At 38.6% G+C, this 20,196-nt stretch overlaps 1 protein-coding gene across 1 annotated transcript in view; it reads right to left on the bottom strand.

Annotated features, from left to right (window-relative positions):
* NCAM2 (neural cell adhesion molecule 2) overlaps positions 1-18,523 on the bottom strand; it is a 326,924-nt gene extending 308,401 nt beyond the window's left edge. The window contains exon 1 of the mRNA XM_075769966.1: positions 18,342-18,523. Coding sequence (XP_075626081.1) covers positions 18,342-18,393 — 52 coding nt within the window. The 5' untranslated portion in view covers positions 18,394-18,523. The remainder of the gene's footprint in view (positions 1-18,341) is intronic.
* Positions 18,524-20,196: the final 1,673 nt, after the last annotated feature.

Genomic DNA, 20,196 nt, shown 5'->3' with positions numbered 1-20,196 from the left:
AATGAGCTAGTCAACAAAATAATTCTGCATCTCTACAAAGTTCTAGCACCTGTCATTGTGAGAAAAAACCTGAATCTGCTCTCTTATGCAAGATATTGAATATGACATGTGCTACAAGAGCCTCTTTTATCTTCATTTACTACCAGCATTTTCATGTCAAGCTCAACAGGACAAAAGGTATATTTTTGTATATTCTAAGATCAAAATATAGAAAAAAAAAAGTCTTACATACACTAAAATTGCAGTTTGCATTGCAAAACTTTTCTGCTGGTATAGTTGATCTAAAATTTAGGAAAAAAGTTCTACAGCAAGCTTAAAGAATTAAATACACTGTGGGTTTAAACTGTTTATAGCAAACTGTTCATATTTTACTTGCAAAGTTTGCCAAAAAAAACAAAGGCAAAACACGAACATAAAATTGTTATGACTTGGTTCAAACAGTCTGCAAACAAAAAAGACAAAGAATTTGAAAATGTCTGTGAGGAAGAAGATTATAATTAATTCACCCCTCTAAACTGTGATTTTGCACTTTGCTCTAGATGATAATTTTTGCACTCTCAGGTTCCTTAAATAAGTTAAGGCATTTTTCTTTCTAGTGATACTTTTTCTAGTCAGCATCTCAGATGTTATTCCAACAGTTCAAGACAGGTTTCTTGTAGGGCTTTTAGGGGGGTCATTGTTCTGCTTTTTACAAGAGCAAAACAGAGGCTTAAATATCTAATAATATAACCCTTTACTGAAAATTACCTGTAACTGACCATAATTTCATCAGGTAACTTCATCATCCGGTGATCTGGCATGTTTTGATTTGAAGAATCAGCTAAGTGATTTTGTCTACATAAAATCCCTCCTAGAACTGTTTTTTTTTTCCTCCTCTCTCAGTACTTTTAACAGCCTGAATATTTTAGATACAAGATGTACAGTACTTCCCTTTCATTCGAGTTGTTCCTGCCTTTTAACTAGCTGTTAACTAGTCAAGAAACAATGAACTGTATTTGTTACAGCTGACACATTCAGAAGTTAATCGCTGACATAGATTTGGCAGCTATCCCAGTACGGGAAAAAAAGAATGTATGGATTAAAGCTACTTTGCATTCTGGTCAGAAACACACACTCGCAACATGACAACAAACTTTGCACTCAAAGAAATGCCTCTTTTAAAAGGCTGCATTAAAGACTGGAGATTAAATAAAACATCTTGTTTACTGAAGTGATAGATTTGGTCTGTAAAAATCACTCCAGAGTAGAAAAATCAAGGTACACATTACATGCAACAAATCATAACTTCTAATAAAATTGTAACTGTTATTGTCAAGCAGCTTATTTAAGGATGAGGAAAAAAACAAAACTATTTTCATCTACATAACAAAAAAGATACTTTTTACTAAGATATCCACATAATTTTCAATGTGGATACACAAACTTATAAGCATTTACAGGTTTTATGTTTCAAAAAAATATAATGAATCTCATTGGAGAAGATGCTAATTAAATACCAGAGAAATTAAAATATATATATATATAAAAGATCCAATTGAATAGAGAAATACAGAATATTCTCAAAAGTTAAAGATTAAAGTGTTCTTATAACTCCAATCAAGTTGCACTACCTTTCTGTATAGAGTTACTCTGGTGGTAAATGCTATCAGTAGAAATCATAATTTAACTTGTTTGGGTTACTATAAGTTATACTTTTCTTCATTGCAGTAGCCCCTACAGAAAAGAAAAAACACCTTGTTCTTTTTAGCCCCATGGAACCCAGGAGAGGAGTAGTACATCTCGGACCACTAATGGACCTCTACAGAGCCACTCATGCTATCACCATGGCTGCAGGTAGGGAAACTTCTCAAAACATTCCTTTCAGTACCTAAATGTGAGTACACTGAACAAAATCCAACCACTAGAAAAGTTAAATAGAAGTTATGTTATTGACTCCAAAGAAACAACTATGTGTGTGTGTATATATATATCTTTCCATTTGGAAGGCGCATCATCATTTCTCTAAGTCATCTGGGGAAGAAGTATGAATATTCATAGCTACTCAGAAAGAGGTGGTGATTGATTTTATGAATTTATGAAGTGTAATTGGTTTAAAATATGTCATTTCAACAGCCCTTACGTATAGGTTTAAAGCTTCTGCTGAAATGTTGAGTCTCAAGCTCTCTACATTGTCAATGGTTAAAACACAGAAGTTCTGCTGTATTAAAATACATCCAGTTATACACAAGTTACCTTTACACAAGTACAGCTGCACTCTCAGTACTTCTTTTTACAATCCCCTTCTTGTTCTTCCACTATTTTTTCCAAGTCTTTGAGACCTGACTTTAAATAAATTATGCTGCTGTTTATACAGCTAATCCAATTTGCAGCAATAGATAACCTCTTATGTGTATAAACAATGCAGGAAACACATAAAATTTGCCCCTCTAATTACTCTTTTCTCTCATTTATGCTAGAGGATCAGGGACTGCGTGTTCCAAACAGCATTTCAGAGCCCTCTCAATTTTTACTGTGTGGATTAAAGAATCTACAGAGGTTGTACCAGCATTTGGCACCCTGTAAAATGCTTGTTCAAAACACTAGTACAAATAACATTATTGCCTATTTTTATGTTAACATAAAAATGGAATTTGTATCATTATTTTACTATTTCTATATTGCAAATATTAATGACCAACAATTAATTTAGCTTTTTTATACTAGTATTTCCATGTGTTTGAGAATCAGACAGCTATGTAACACTATCCCACTTCTAAATAAAAGGAAACAAAACTCAGGAAGACAAGAGTAGATTTATCTTCATTCCAAAAATAGATACACAAACCCAAGACTACAGATATCCAGTCTGGCAATTTTAGTAAATGGAGTTTGCAAGAAAGAAGAAAAAAAGTTTGGTCAGATTCTGAGCCTATCAATATTGACAGCATGATTCTCACACAATTTCATCTACTTAACGTCTTACCAGTCCAATATTCACAACCAGCCTCAAACAACAAAACAGCCTGTTTCACCATGGAAAGAAAACAATTTGGTTATTCGCTTTCATTCTTCAAAGAGATAAATGATGACAGCTATTATTTCAAAACTAAAACAAAAAGTAATTTCTGATGCAGTGTCAGAATAGCAAGTGGGGAACATAAACCAAAACAAAACCAAATACAGATCTTAGAGTCTGTAGGGTGTTTTTTTTTGGTTTTGTATTGAGAGTTGGGGTTTTTTTGTTTTTTCCCCCCTCTCCCAATTTAGTTTCTCACCAAAAAAGCACATTTCCAGTTTGTTTCCTTCTTAAAAAAAAAAAAAAAAAAACACAACCAAAAAAACCCACCACACTGAGCATTCCATCTGCTAATCTGCAGATTTAAATGAGGATTTCTGAGGCTATTCCTTAGGATCCTAAAGGAATGCCAAATCATCACACCCACCAAACACTCTAGCCTCAGATAAAGCCTGTTTAAGACAGAGCTGCTGGAATCAGCGTGCACACCCCTAAAGAACAAGAGTGAAATCTATTTACAATCACTGTGTATTTTCATGTCAGTTTTGACTCCATATCTTGTAAAATAAAAGCAGGGTGACTGTTAAAGCACTGGAATGAAATCAGGATAGCTGGTTCAATTCTTGATTCACAAAGGACTTTCTGTCTGATCTTGATCAAGTTTCTTTGTTTCCTTTCACACCAATAAAATGGAGACTCTTGGTACAATTAAGGAAAAAACATCCATAAGGGCATGACTTCTCTAATTTTGTAAATAAATACTTCATGTTCACATCCTGGCTTTAATGCAAAAAGAGAAACAAATTTTAGCAAAACCAAGGCAGCAGAATTCAAGTAATTCTGTTTCACAGACTATGACAGAACTAAAACAAAACCCAACATATTGAGTAAGGATTACTGGCTAAAATGCAACAGTAATATCTTCCTTTTCTTTCTGGTGCCTGAATTACTTGATTCAGAGTATACTTTGGGCAATATTAACAGGTAAAATTCCTGAGGCACAAATAAAGTTATTTGTATTAAGTCACAAAGCTTCACAATGGGAGAACTCAGGTTTCCTGCCTGCTAGCAATATTCTAACAAGAAAACTATAATCTTTCATACTTCTTCATGAAATCGTTCTTCTCTGTTTAAATGGATATCTATTCTATTGTCCAGAAATGGTTAGTATTCAGTCTGTCAGATCTACCTCTGATTTTATTTGTATGAAGAACAAAAGTATACAGTTTGATTGAAGATAAAGTAATGACTTAAATTTAAAACATTTTTCAAGTATTACTGATTTATTATAGCTGGGATTTCCTTTCTCACTAGTAGCTCATGTCCTCTCAGTTATACCAGTTTGAATGTGCTACTGGACTGTCTTCCAAAAGGATACTGTTTGACTGCTACTTCATGAATATAAACTGCATGGGCACTCTCAGAACAAGGTGCCACATTAAGTGCTCCTAGTAAAATTAGGATAGAGGTCAGTGTAGCTTCCTAGAACTTACGGAATAACATCGAGTGTCTGAAAAGATGGTTCAACTTTTAGGGTACCACCCTAAAGACTCGGGAGTCTGAATCAAATTTATTGCTCTGTGTGATGTCTCTTCTACTTAGGTCATATATGCACAGCTGTGGGCCAAGCTAACTGTGCCTATGACAGCAGCTGCAGAAACGTGCATAAGCATGACGCAGAGATGCCTTAACTCGGCTTAAGTCTGGAAACAATACACACATATCAACATGGTCACCTATGGCAAATGAAACTATTTAGAGTCAGAAGTCCTACGCCAGTTCTCCTGTTCCTGACAGAGGTGGGCATTCTGTGCCACGAGGACAACACTGTGCCATTCAGATTCACTGGTTTAGGTTGTCTTCAACTTCAGGATCTTTGCACCGTCCTGTCTTTATCTTGCCACGGGCATGTACACACAATCTTTGGCAGGAAGATGCATGCTCTGCGTTGGCCAGATGCAACCTAATGGCAATTTGTGCATCTGTAATTACCACAACACTATGCTAATGTTAATAAGCCGTAACAACAGTTTGTTCAAGCACCGTCACAGGAATGGAAGTTTCAGTTTTTGATTTGGAGCTAGTTTGTCTTCAGTTAACTGGGAGCCTGTGTAAGGAGAACTTACATCTGCCTAGCAGAGAACAAGTGGACATACGTGCTAACTTAATTCCCTACTTTTCCAAAGGTGAGCCTGGAGGTGTCGTATTACTACATTTCAACATATTGAGGAATTCCTCAATATACATTGATACTGGCTGTCATACATGTTCCAAAGACAAGTATACACAAGCAATTTTAGACTTCATGAATAATACTGAACAGATAATTATGGAAAACACATTATTTAGTGGAGAACCTTATGGAAAAAAAGAAAGTGGTCTTCACTTCTCTGATCTGCAGAAGCTATTTCTAAAGTAAAAAAAAAGTCTCCGCCCTCATTTAGCCTTCTTTGGCTTCTCTCTTCAGGCTACAAAGACGCCATTTGTGTCAGTTATGATAATAGATTTCATTACGTGAATATCATATATATATATGACATTGAACGGACAGATCATGTACTTTTTAAGATGACAGATACTGTACTCTGGTAACAAAAAAGTGACTTGTTGCCTGTGAGTACCATCATCAATCATGTACTTCACTTTTCAGCTGAATCATTCCTTTTTATCGCCAGGTTGTAAACTGACCATTTGCATTACCAAATGTAAGATGTTGGAACCAAAAGTTTTAACAGAACAATATTTACCTCCCTAACATCATACCTCAAATATTCTGTTTAGATGATGCAGTTACATTGCACAATGCAAGTGAATGGTAACACTGCTAGAGGAGAGAAATTCTGCCAAATGGATGTAGGGCAAAGCTCAGCGTTAACTCAGTGAATCTTTGAGGAGGTTAACTGTTTCCACTCATTTTACTACTTTAAGACAGGACCCCAAAAGTATTTTTATAGCATAAAGACTGAAAAACTGAAACAATTTTTAATGCCATTAAGAATTAAGCCTTACACAAAGATATTTCATGAACAATTAAACTCAGACTGCTAATACAAATGTTTGTTTTGTATAAAAATGTTTACTATGAAGAGTAGGGTTTGCTTCCCTGTACATGTTTTTCCCCTTAACAACAGCTTGAAGAGCTTATATTCTCATTTTTGCTGGCTTAGTAATTATTTGTCATAGACATATGCAGCTATTTTTAGGTTTGAATTTCAGAAAAACCTCAGGTAACAGAATTTTAAGATATTACTTTTTAAACTTAAGTGATAATTCAAGCAAAATAAACTTGGAACACATATTTACAGATGTGGCTACAGTTCAAATGGAAATATGAACCCCACAGCTATTTTAGTTTTTTATGAAACTAATGAACACTTGTGAGAATGCCCAAATTACCTCTTCTCAATATTATAAAACCTCATGATAGCCTATTTGCAATAGAGAAGTGATCAAGGTTTCCCAAGAGTTTGCATTGGGTAAAAAGAATAGAATCAGATGTTAAAAGAAAATGACAAAAGTGTGTCATGATTTCTACAAACATGGCTCTTACAAGTGTTCACTCTATCTCCAGGAAACAGTCCAATTGACCTTTGTTCAATCTTCAGTGTTCTTATGACAAAAAACAGAACTTGGCACTAAACACAAAAGGCCTGTCATGCAGAAGATATCTCTAAGTAAGGTTTGTCTTCCAGTCTTAAGAATAAAATCTTTCAGAACCATTATGTGAAACTTTGTGTGATGCTTTAAAACACACGTAGACTATGAAAACAGAATTTTATTTTTTGACACTCCATCCCCCAAAAAAATATTACAGACCAGAAAATAAACAAAAAACCCAAAACCAAACACCACAACAACCAGGGAGAGGAGCGTCACTTCTTTGAGAAAAACATGCACCTACAATAAACATTAGGTGCTCCTTCCTTCCCGCTGCTGGAGTTTTCCCTCCTCCTCCCCCCCCCATTACAACACTGATTTTTCTGATCAGATGTCCACAAATGTAGTTAAGAAATTCATTATGCCATTTTCATAGGTACAAATAGAACATCACTGCAGAAACAGATTGTTCTATAGGTTGACAGATAGAGAAGTTACTTCTTTAATACCTGCAGGTCACTTGGAATAGATTCAGTGTGGTTATGGACAGAAAGGTTTTCTGCAGGGCTAACTTTCATTGCCTTGTATGTAAACGGAAACTATCTGGAAACCTTTCAGGACTGTGTTCAGTGGGCTTCATAGTCTGGAAAATAATTGCAAACACATTTAAGGTGCATTAAAGCAATAGTAACATTCACTAATCAAAATTTTTTTAAAAAATCAGGTAAGATTTCTTTAGAATAGATTTTACAATATTTACATGTTAATAAAGTCATCGTCTTTTAATTTTTCAGTCCACCGAATGGCTACAATTGTCTTTCCTGGTTTAAAATAGGCACAGAACAACAGATACCAGAACTCTATCTAACAGCAAAATGATTTTTCCATTGAAAAGGAATATTTCTTGTTTTTGTTTAGATGGGGTTGCTTGTTTTTTTTTAAATGAGATCCTGAGAAGCTAAAAATGCTAAATACATGACTCATAGGAAAGTGTATTTCTTTTTATCAAGGTTTTCACAGGGAACTATAGTTTTCCCAGTCAGATCTCCTCTTACATATAGCAGACAAAGTATGTATTTGGGCAGGGGGGCACCAACAAAAAACCCACACCAAAAAAAATCCAAAACCCCAGCTATCAGAGTGTGGCATGTAAAGAGCTGCACAGAATGAAGCAGGTGTGGCTCCTGAGCTTTTAAAGCACATCTAGGAATCCTTTAATTTGTACTAATGTTTGCAAATGATACAGAAAAAGTGAATATAAAAATCAAAATTATTTTTAAAATTAGCAGTGTGTAAGACAATCATGCACTCATAATTGAAACCCACTATCACGACATTAGAAAAACTTCTGTAAATTTCTAAGAATGGTAGACTTGGAGTAAGTCTACCATGAGTTTAGGAGAACTGTATAGAAAACATCATCCATGAAAAAGTTCTTAAACCCAGCAACATAAATTCTGTATGCACACAGCTTGTATAATCCAAAGACATTCATAGAAGTGTAATGCAAAGGTGCAGGGGAGGATTATTTCAACTAAATGCTAAAAGCTGTTGAACCCAATGTGTGGAACTGCCATAAACTGGCACAAATCCATTTAACATCTGATCACTCAGACAGTACGCTTGCAGACCTCCAGGCACGACCTGAATACTGAACATCTAAGGAACAATTTTGACTAGTGTCACAAAGCCACAGACCAAAACAAACAAGTAAATCAAAACTCTCAAACACACAAACAAAACTGAACGATGAATTTTAATACTGAATGGTAAACTCTCCAACACAGCTATGACCTGGACTGCAACAACTTTGTGACATGCAATGATTATTTGCCAAAGCTCAACTTTCTCATATGTTCCCAGAGGGAGAAAATGAAATCAGTAGCTTACAATACTTACAGTATGTCTTTGGTTTTATTATCAAAAAAGAAAAGTATCCTTTTTGTCTTACGCATTATCTTGACTAGAACCTGGCACACCAGAACATCCCTTCAGTTCGTTCTTCTGTGCTGTTGGATTAGCCCCACACTTTTTCAGCACTACTTTATAAACATGCTCACTACTTAGATATACATAAAGTTAGAGCTTGATTTTCTATTCTTTACTCAATCAAAATTCCCACATACTCACATGGGAGTTATACAACTCCTGAAAGCTTCAATCAAACCCTGAAAGCTGCAATCAGTACAACCCCCGAAACAGTACTCTTGGCACACAAGTCTCCCATTGACTTCAGTGGGAGTTCCATGGCTGCAGGGTGTGCACAATTCTGTCAGCAGAACTCATCTCGCATAACATGATTTTCTTAAAATAAACTATATCAGCTAGAGATAGATATAGCATTTATATTATGCCACAGAGAGTCTTCATTGGAAAAAGTCAGCAGTTGTTTTTTCATAAATCTAAAGTTAAGGTATTATTCCCTAAACACAGAAAGCACAGGAGTACATGAATTATTGCATTATGTATTACTGATGACAATGCCCAGTTGGGTATAATTCATCTTACATTTCAAATCCCAAATAAGACTTATAAAATTAGAATTCCAGAACAAAAAGCAAACCTTATATTGCGAAATATGAATGTCTGATACAAAATCATTCAGGTTATTAGCAGAAACCACAATGTTTCAGTGCTGTGCAATTTTATCTTTGTAATTCTCTATTACTGTTATATACACAACTAAATCATTTAAGGCTGCATTTTCTAAGAACAGCTTTCTTTCACTGTTAGAGAGATGTATGTGAGAAAAAGTTTTCAGACGTTAAAACAATGGAGAAGAGTTTTTGACACTTAAGGATCTGATTTTTTTCATATTTTCCCAGAAACAACTGTAGAGAACAATTTTTTTTTTTTATTTTTTAAACGTACAGACAATATCTAGGGACACCTGGAAAATTTGCAACAGGTACCAAAGAAACTCTGGCAATTCTTATTGCATTAAGTAGTAATATCTGCTGGGTAACACCTATTAATGGATAAGAAACACTCTTACAATTATATTTTCCAGAAAGTATCATTCAGCAATTTGAAAATTATTTTCCCCCTGTATCTTGAGAACATTTATATGAAGAATGCCTTAGAAGCACATCATTTGAAGTGATCTCCTGGGACATTCTGGGGACCCATTAAACATAATCCTTTCATAAATTAATAAAGAACCATCTTAAGAATAACCATACTTCTTCCCTCTCGCTCTTATAATGCTCCAGAGTCATTGCTTTTTTGGCCAGAAATTAATTTTCATCCTGAAGAGGTTTTTTTGTAACTGGTTTATATCCACTTATTCCTATATCATGCTTTCCTTTCAAGTACCTCTGTGCTCTCTATGTGTTCATCCCTGGGAGTCATCTTCCTAGCAATCAAATCTCTCTTAGCGTTCACTTTACCAGGGTAACTGCTCAAACGCTTTTAGCCCCCACCCCCTTGTAAGGCAGAACTTGCAACACTGATTACAGAGGAAAAAAAAAAAGAGATACTTATGAACAAGGAGGGGTTTTTTACAATTGGCCTGATGCAGATCAGCTTAAAATTCAAGTACTTCATATTACCATTTGTTAAATTAAGATAACCATTAGGAAAATAAATACTAAAAAAAAAATAGGAAAGAAACACCAAACAAAACAAAAAATGTTATTAGATTGCTGGAAAGTTCATGCATATAACACGTAGTTCTGATACCCTCACATGAGAGATGGGCAGCTTCTCTATAGTACATACAATTATGAATGTCATGGAAGAGTTGCAAGTACTGGAATAATACAAATTCCTTACTCAACACAGCAACTAAGGGATTGAACACTATTTTTTTCAGGCTTCTTTCACCATTTTTTCCTCTTGTTAAGTTGTTGACACAGTGTACTAAGTAGATCAAAGTATCAACAGGTTTAAGAACAAATTCATGCAACAAAGACCTGCCAAGATTATTAAGGAAGATCACATAGGTATAACCCGACGTATCCCTGAATGTTGGGTGCACTGACAGAAGTATCACACTGTTCGTGCTCTGTACTCTTCTTGTTTCTTTACAACTCTTGCCTCGAATCTTTGTCGGATTGAGGTCACTGGAGTACACTGATCTTTGTTCTGATCCAGTAAGCATGCTAGTTTATGAGAATAGGATGTTCAAGAACTTATAAAACTAATGCTATATTATGTTATTCCTGTTAAATGTACTGAAGAACAGTTAACACATTCCACTTTTCTATCCTTTCCTCCAAACCCTCGATCTTTAGTTTATTTTGCTTTGACTAATTAAGATAACATAATGACATAATATTGACATAATAACATTGCAGTTCTGATTACATCTTTCCTGTTATAATAAAGAAGAAAACTCATTTTGTGTGATCAGCACAGAAAGCTATTCATAGTGAGAGACAGAATTACCTCTCCTTATGCATTTATGTCTATCTGTGGCACATGCCAGAAGGGCCTCCATACGCTGCTCTATGTGTCTCCCTTTTTAAATGCTTTATTATTTTAAGTATGGACCTGACTTCATACAAGTTAAATTCAGCTGCGGTACAAAGGTCTACGCAGTTAATGGGTTTGAAATTGCTTGCAGCTTGACTGAATATGGTGCAATGTGTTCTAGTAGTAAGAAAATTGGTAGCAATGATTTTGGTTTTAAACTGAATTCGTGGTACATTCCCAATGGCACCACTTGGGCAAAGTGATGAGCACAGCAACTTCTTGTATGAATTTCATATATGAATTGCAAGTACGATTTTCAGCTTACAGCTAGTCAAACAAGTCAAACAACTGGTATTGTTACCTAGGCTACAACTGCAATGTAAATAACCAGTTTAATATTAGCTAACTGGAAAGGTCATTTTGAAAAGGGACATTTTCATTCATACCCTAATAAGTTATTCATATGCTAGAAGTATATTACGTATTACTTTGAATTTTGCTGAATTATGATGTTATTTATCAAACTTTGTCTGCTGTTTAGCAATACTATTCAGGTAATTAGAATTAAAAAAACCCAGTGTATCCTTCTAAAATCACAAAAAAAAATTTAAGTAGTAGGAAAAATATAACTGGACAAAAGAGAAAAAGAGTCAATTCTACTCCTGTCTTCTTCATTTGTTCTGGGAAAGAGCCACTACATCTTAAATAAACATCAATTAACATGTCAATGTCTTTATGGAAAGCTAGTTCTTGAAGAACTCATATAGTACTTGGATAAGAAGAAATTTATCTCAGTAATGCTAGGAAGGACCAATGAAGAAGCTGACTAAACCCCCACAGTACTTAATGTTGCTTCCCAAGTTTATCCGGATGTTGTCCACCCACAAACTATTTCAGACAGGATTATACTTAGATCACAGAAACTGGTGGCAAATGAGAACCTTGGTTAGCAGATCTCCAGGCTTACCAAAATTATTTGTTCAAATAGATTTTTAAAAGACTTGATCTCTTCATCCTATTTGCAGTGCTCCTTATGTATCATATTAAGGAACAGATGAAATCGAAGAACTGCTTTTTTTTATTTTCTAAAAGGAGCAGAACACAGGTAAAACATTTCAGAACGTACTTAGGTTTGGTTTTCAAATGGTAATAGTGTTCTTAAATAGGCAGAAACCACATAATTAATTTTTAATTGATACATTTCACCATCTACCTCCTTCCCAAATTAACTTGAGACAGTAAAATAATTGCTTTTAAAGAATTAGTCCTGTTTCTCATGCAAAGACAAACTTTAGTCAATGGAAGTTTTCCTCTGACTAGAATCAGTAGAGTTTGGCCACAATGCTCGTAGTCATCTTCATATTTAGTAACTACATTATAAATATCTCATTCTGTACTAGATTTTCCTTTATATTTGTAGTTCAAGCCACTACTCCCATGTCACGTCATTAATGATCTAGGTTTTGATGCATGGATACAAACAGAGAAGTCTTCTGTTAATCAGAATTTCCTAAATCATAACAGCAGCATAAATGGATAGTATTGTCCCATTTCATGTCAATTCAAAAATGAAAGCCATTTACTTCCTACCATTTTAAGAGATGACTTCACATACTCCACAGCTCCAAAACCCACAGAAGTCAACTGACTTTTGCTCAGTGTGGCAGCCTCTGGATTAGTGCAACAAACAGTGCTTCCGTGGAGCTACTCAAATGCAGGTTATTCAAAGGCTTCAGGGTTCTGTTAAACAGTGTTTTCTAAAAAGTAGACTCATGTATGCATGTGTACTCTTTGTTTCCTTTCCACATAATTTTTTCAGTAACTTTTAAATGGATCTCTTTTTCACTACAAAAAGATTTTAATATCATAAACTGTCCCCACAAATAGCTACAGTCAGATAATTGACTCTTCCTGTTTATGTTCTTTTTTTATTCCTTTAACTTTTATTGCTTTCATTCAGTAAAGTAAGAGGTAGATTCTGAGCTAATCTACAGCAGAGCAAATCAGAAAATGTCTTCTCTAATTAATGGTATCATCAGTCAAATGATAACTAATATAAAAATTTAGCCATGTATTTTGAAGATACTCCATTCAAGATGTTATAGCGTAACACAAGACATTTGAAGAGTATATTGCTATTTTAAATTAACTCTTTCCATTTTCCTGATATCCTTTAAAAAATATCAAAATCCATACAATCACAGTATTAAAAGAAACTGAGCTACAGAGGCAATAAAAAGATTTTGTGACAGAATGCAGAATTATGTTACTGAAGCTGGACATCCTCAGATTCTTGAAGTAACAGCAAACAGTGCTCTGAATGTTTTATTTAATATTCAAAATTATTCTGAGTTTTAAACTAGTTACCAAAAATGTAATAATTTTACTCAAATACCTAAACTTGAAAGCAGTTAAATACACTAAGGAGAAAAGAGGGAGGGAATAGGACATAATTACTAGGTCAGAATTAGGTCATGATTAATTGATTAGGTCAAAACAGCAAGTGATAAGATATATTAGATAGCAGTAGGCCTTGATCTAGCCTAACAGACTCCAATGAGCCTTCAGATTTGAATACGTTAGGATATCCTTAAGTTGTCTCTCACGTCTCTCCCATTTCTAAATTTCAAGAGATATCAAAAATAAAATTAAAATGACCTGTGACATGTAAAACCTCAGCATATGCTTCATCAAGTACACTCCCTTATTTTATAAAACAAATGTATGCACTAAAAAAACAAACAAAAAACCCAAAAAAACATCTGGCATGAATTAGTTGGTATAAACTGTTTAAAATATGAATACCAGTTATCATCCAGATTCTTTATCTAGAGAAGTTTATGTCTTACTCTCAATAATGGATTTTCAACTCACTGCCACAAATTACCATGTAGTTAAAACACGTGTTTCCCAAAATGTCATATTAGCTTGACTCAATTGTGCTGAAATCAAATGGCATATGCTGAAAGTAACTGGGGGATTACTGGACTAAATTGGAAGAAAATCAGTAAGTAAACACGAATCACTTTGGGAAAGGTGCCTCAAAGAAAAGGTCAATGAAAGGGCAAACAAATACAGTATTTGTTCTCAAAATACTTGTTAAAAAAAAAATAAGGCCGTGGAAGGCAAATCATACATAAATTGGTCATAACACTCCAATAACATTCCCATAAATAAAAATAATTAGTTACCTAAATAAATACATGAATTGTTCTGCAAGACAAAAAGTCAGTCAAAATGATGTTATTCAACCTCTTAGAAAAGATTTTAAAGCTTTACCTCTATGATTTTATCTTCTGTACATTTCATGACTTAGAGCCACTGCAAATGATAAAAATACCTCTAACTCCATTTTGAATAGGAGTGCGTGAAACAAAACTGCGTATTTCTCAACCATCCATTCTTAACTCAGTCTTTTAGAATACCTCATCAGTCAAGGTTTATTTTCAGGCAGATATTTTGATTCTCATCTTCACTTGAAGAGGAGTTACATAGACTAAAACTGCAAATCAAACATTACTTTTTGTCTGATTTTTTTTTTTTGAAGGGTGAAAAGGAGAAGGTAGTAGATGTATTTTGTAGTTGTATAAATCAACTGGTAGGATAAAACAATGGTTAGCTGAAATCTCAGGATATGTTTCAGATTTTGGCATACAACTGGAGTAAAATATTAGTTCCACTTAATCCAGTAGCCAAACTCATTGATTTAAGAAGTTCCAAATTTCATGGATCCCCTATGCAAAAAGCAGAAAGAAGCAAGATTCTAGACAGTGACTGCACTGTGGTACGTAAGACATACACACTGGCATCTGTTTTGGGGGATGTTCCTCACTAGTAAACAGTCCCTTATAAGCACTTGTAAGGAGATACTCCTTAGGAAAAACAAAAACAAACTCAGTATCAAAGCAGTGAAAAGAGAAAGCTTTAGACACAATGACTGAACAAGTACTCACCCCTATGAATCTCCTGGATGAGTGTAAAATAGATTAAATTCTACAAACAAAACATTTTCTAACATTAACAAAAAATTTGCTAACCTAAAGAAATGTGTATTATGTAGTGTGATAAAAGAAATAGGATTTTGCAATCTGGGAAGATGTCCATTTCTCCACTTTGAGGTGGTGTCCCCAGACACTAGCAAAAACCAATGAAGCCTCCTCTTCTGAGTGTTGTATTACTACATATGTAAAAAACCCAGATTTATAGAGCAGAGCAGGCTATTTTGTTGGTTTAGGGGGTGTGTGGGGAGGGGGGTAGATTTTGTTTTGTTTTTTATTAAAGCAAAGCTAATTAAATTTGGGGGGTTTGCTCCGGATGAATTGTGTGGACAGCTTTGAAAGGTTAAGAAAAAAATCCTTTTGTTTTAGCATAATAGCATTGCCAGTTAAACTCCTCCCTTGTGATGAAATTAGTAGAGGGAATATTTGGTGCTGGTAGATAATTATGACATTCATGGCTCTCAACTTAAGGGGTTGGGGGAGGGGGCTGCTGTCTGCTACTTGTTTTCAAACTGCTCTGATTTTCTGAAATGGAACAAATACATCACAGTTCCCTCTCCCCGGTTTAAAGACCAGCAATTCACAAAGAAAAAGCTTCAGTCTCTTTTCATAAAAATCTACTGCAGCTATATTAGCAATATAAATCCTCAACCTAAGATTTTCAATATTTCCAAAGCAAATGATCCAAATCTAGTTGCTAGCTTTTTCTTAACCATCCATACTCTTCTCTAATATATATTAAAAAAGTCATAATCATCATTTAATACTCAGATAAAACTAGTTTTCTTAAAAACAAACAAAAAAATCCTCAAACACACCACAACCTTCAGTTGATGATCTAAGTGTTCCCCATCATTGCATTCCCAAAAGAAGATATATCCCAAGAGTTTTTGGAATAGCCTCTCAAATTCTTTGAAACACTTCAAGAAATTCTCAAGATTACTTCAAGGAGGTGTCAAAAAATAAAAAATGCACAATAAATCTCTCACCATGATGATGCTTATTAGAATTTTAAAAACAATCATTGTAGAATTTTCCTCTCCCCTAGCAACCTAAATGGGAATATTTTCCATATGAGGATGTTTTCCTACTCCCATTTACTAGCCCCTGCTGTGGATTGAGGCTGCAAGTTCCTGTTATTTCTACAGCCAGTTCAAAAATCTTACTCTTTGCCCCTGCCAATACAATTAACTACCATTATAAAAAAAAGCTTTTTTTTTTTTTAATTGAGACTAATAACAACTTATTATCAGTGTGAAATTTATCCAGTTTTCCTCCTCTTCTTTCCATCTCCCCCTCATACCTACCCCCCTATAATTTTTAAAACCCAGCTTAATAGCATCTAGTATTTCACTCCATTATTTATGTCTTGACATTTGTGATAGTAAGATACCAAAACTGTGTAATCCTCCTACGCTGCAGTAATCACACTTCACAAACTAGCTTTCTACCATTCCTCCGTTAGAGGAACCACAGACCACATCTCTATACACATTACACCTAGGCAGATCAATGCAAAGCCTGAAGGAAGCTTTCTCATTCTCCTCCTCTGCCATCCCAGTGCTGGCTATGCTGAAAAGCCTCCGGACTGTTTCTGAACCGCTGCTCATCGGGAAACCTCCAGAGCTCATCCCAAGGAGGCAAGAGCACGGAAACATTGCTATATAAATTGAGAGCATCTAATGGCTCTTTGCTACTTATCACCGAGACAAAACGACTGCATGGTATGAGGTTTAGCGATAAATGCACTGAGAGACTTTCGGAGCGGCAGACTTAATACCTCAAGGCATAACGCCCCCCTCCCACCCCTTTTTCAAGTGCAACAGATCTCACTACCCCCTCACAAGACACCATGTAGCGTCCGGGTGAGAGATTCAGTCCCGGCGCTCCAGAGCGCGGGTGCCTGCACTTACCGGCCCGTCGGCGCGCCCCCTCGGTGCCCACAGCGGGGGCGGCGGGGGGCGGCGGGGAGGCGAAGCCGCCCCCGTCCCGGCGCGGGGCAGTACCCGAGCGCCGGCGGCTGCCGCCGTGGAGCTCTGCCGCCCCCTGCTGCAAGGCGACGGCACCAGGGGCCGAGGGCCGATCCCCACCGCTCTCGCGCCTCCACTGACACCCAGGTCGGGGCTTTTTTTTTCCCCCCCTCTCCTCTAAAACCCCCTTAAGAAGGGCCCGAGCGCGGGCCCCCGCCCATGCCCTCAGGTGCAGGCAATGTAAGGCGCTCAAGCGTCTCGCAGCGGGCATCCCACAGGAGGCACAGGCGGCCCAGCAGCCCGGTTCGGCCCCAAATGAACGCCACAAACTTGCCCGAACAGTTTCGAAACGCCGCAATTATCCCTCACCGAGGGGCACCCCCCGCCCTGTCACACCGCGCACGAACGCGCTCCCGGCGGCCCTTCCCCTCCCCGTCTCCTAAAGTAGCACAAATCCTCAAGCAATCACATCGGTGACATCCAAAATAAAAAAATAAATAAATAAAAATTTCAACACCCACCTCACCAAAAAAAAAAAAAACCACCAAAAAACCCAACAACCACAAAACAAAAACCAAACAACCAAAACCCAGCCACACCACAATACCCAAGTCCGTATCTTACGAAGTGCTGTATGTATATACGCACATACATATGCAAAAGGCGAACAGTGCCCAGAGGCGCAACCCAGCACGCCCCGTCTCCGCGCACACACACACACACACACACACCTGCCTCCGCGGCGTTATTTCATTTCGGAAAGTCTCTGCATCCGCGCACACGCCCGCGGCCGTGTGTGTGTCCGTCCCCCTCCCCTCCGCAGCCACCCCCCAGCCGGGGGGCTCGGTGTCCCCGCAAAGCGAGAGGAACGGTCTTCGGAATAGGAGAAGCCCCGACAGGCAGACTTGAGGTCAGATTTCGCACTGGCTCTACCGGCAGCACTTCTCCCTGGTCCTAGAAATGAAGCCCACGTTGCCTTCCCCTCAAGCAGACGCATATTCTAAAGCACGATCTCTGGCAGATACATATTTTTTTTTTTTAATCGCTTGATCTCCCTCCCACATTTATCGCCCCAAAAAAAGGCAAAACCCCATGGAAAGCAGCTAAGTGCACTTAGCAGCTTCTAGCTTTTCTTTCTTTTTCCTCATAAATGATACCTCTCCCCACCTTGAATACTTAAGAAAAAAAAAAGGGAGGGGAGGGCGATGAAGCAAGTTTTAGGTCCTTTTTAATTTGGTTCCAGGATGATACATTGCTTTATTTTTGTTCCATTTCTTATCCGGTTACGTGTTAACCTGAGCGAGCAGACAGTATAGGTAAGAATAATAATTAAATAATAAAAAAAAAAGGCAGCCCCGCTCCTACCTTGCCCGCTACTGAGGAGCAATCCGAGCAGGTAGAGAGGCAGGAGGCTCATGTTCAGGAGCTGGCGCCGGTGGACAGTTCCAAGTTGGAGGTGCTCGAGCAGCCCAGGCAAAACCCCGCTGCCGTCCGCGCCCGCCCGCGCAGCCCCGCACCCGCGGAGCGCCGCTCGCCAAGTGACTGCCAGCGCCTCCCCGTGCCGCACTATATCAGGGAGGCAGCGGCCGCCGCGCAGGAGGCGGGCACACGGCGGCCCGCGCGGATCCCTCCGCGCCACACGCACTACCGCACCACCGACGAGCGGCAGGGCCGGAAAAATTCTTCCGCTGCTCCGAGAGGCGGCCGCCGGCTCGAAGCCTCCCTCCCTCCCCGCCCACCGGCAGCCCCCCCCCCCCCCCGAGGGGGGGAGGCAACTCCTCCGCCTCGCCACCGCGGGCCCTCGGAGCCTGCTTCCTTCCCCCCCCCCCCCCCCCCCCCCCCCCCGGTCTACTGAGGGGAGACAGCCTAAAGGGAGAGGCGGCGGCTTGACTGAGGAGCCCATCGGGAAGCCCCAGCCGGGAGCGGAGACCGGCGTCTCGGCCCCGCGCGCGAGGTGGGGCGCACCACGGGGGCTGGCGCGGCTCTGGTACCCCCTGCCCCCACCCCGGCAGCGCCCTGCCTCGCGGCGGCGTCGCCCTCAACGGCTGCCCGCGGGGCTTCTGTTAGCGGGCGGCGGGCGCGTGCCGCCCGCGGCTGCGAGGCGCCTGTGGGCAGAAGCGGTCGGCCCGGGGAGCGGAGCGGAGGGGGCCGGGGCCGCGCGGGGACCCCGCTCCTCCCGCGTGCCGTAACGTGCGGCAGCGGGACAGCCGCGGGCCTCCCGCACGGGTGCGTCCGCAGCGAAGCGCCTTGGGTCTATGGGGGTTCACTGAGCTGCGTAGGAGCTGACTTGCCTTGACTTCTGGTATTGGTACAGAGGGGAGAGAATACCGCTGCCATTTACGACTGCGTGACACAAAACCGATAAAAAAAAATTAAAAAATTGCTTACCTTTTTGATGCCTCGGTGCTGTCTCACTGAGGATCTTGCTTTGTAATGAAAAAACCTGCCCTAAAGTAAAGAGGTGAAATTTTCCCAGCTTGACTTTGAGGAGGTGGGGTTTTTGGGGGGTTGGTTTGGGGGGGTTTTTTTGTGCTAATTAAGCCATGGTCTCCAAAGCAGCTTATATAAATTTGTCACCACCTGTATGATACATGGAAGGAGATAGAAGTGGATTTATATTCATGTGAAGCAGCAGTCATAATAGTTAATAAAAGATTAATCCAAATTAACACATCCCTAATAATTTTTCCCAACCCTTTTTTTTTTTTTGCCCTTTTCAAGAGGATTTGGGTTTTGGGGAGGAGGAGGGAGACAGGAAATCCCTTTGCAGAAAACTAATACAAATGACCTGATCGGTATCTTCAGCTTGACTCTTGCTGCACAGTAGTCTTACAAAGTTATGACATATAGGGGGAAGAAACTATGCAGCCAGATCTTGCTGGGATCGACAAGTTACATGATAAAACTGGAAGGCTTTCCTCAGATGATGTTTTAGGACACTTGGGAACACGTACAGAAATGCTGGTAGAGGGGAGAGTGAGAGCTTTTGTGCCGTTGGTTCATCAATCTACGGCACATAAATCAGAACCTTATTGCTCAACTACACACCACGTGACCCTGCTCTTGAAACTGAAGATTTTTGTAACCTAGTATAGAATGAACAGATTCATTTCCATGTGTATTTAAGTGAGCTTGGAACTGTTAATTCCTCATACGGTTTTGGAAATCCAAAATATGGCAGCTTCAGCAAAGCCTTTTAGGTGAGAACTGGGTTTATATT

The sequence above is a fragment of the Balearica regulorum genome, chromosome 1, assembly GCF_011004875.1.
Source record: "Balearica regulorum gibbericeps isolate bBalReg1 chromosome 1, bBalReg1.pri, whole genome shotgun sequence".
NCBI lineage: Eukaryota > Metazoa > Chordata > Aves > Gruiformes > Gruidae > Balearica > Balearica regulorum.
Note: the sequence above shows the minus strand (reverse complement) of the source record. Positions and strands in the feature narration are given on the sequence as shown.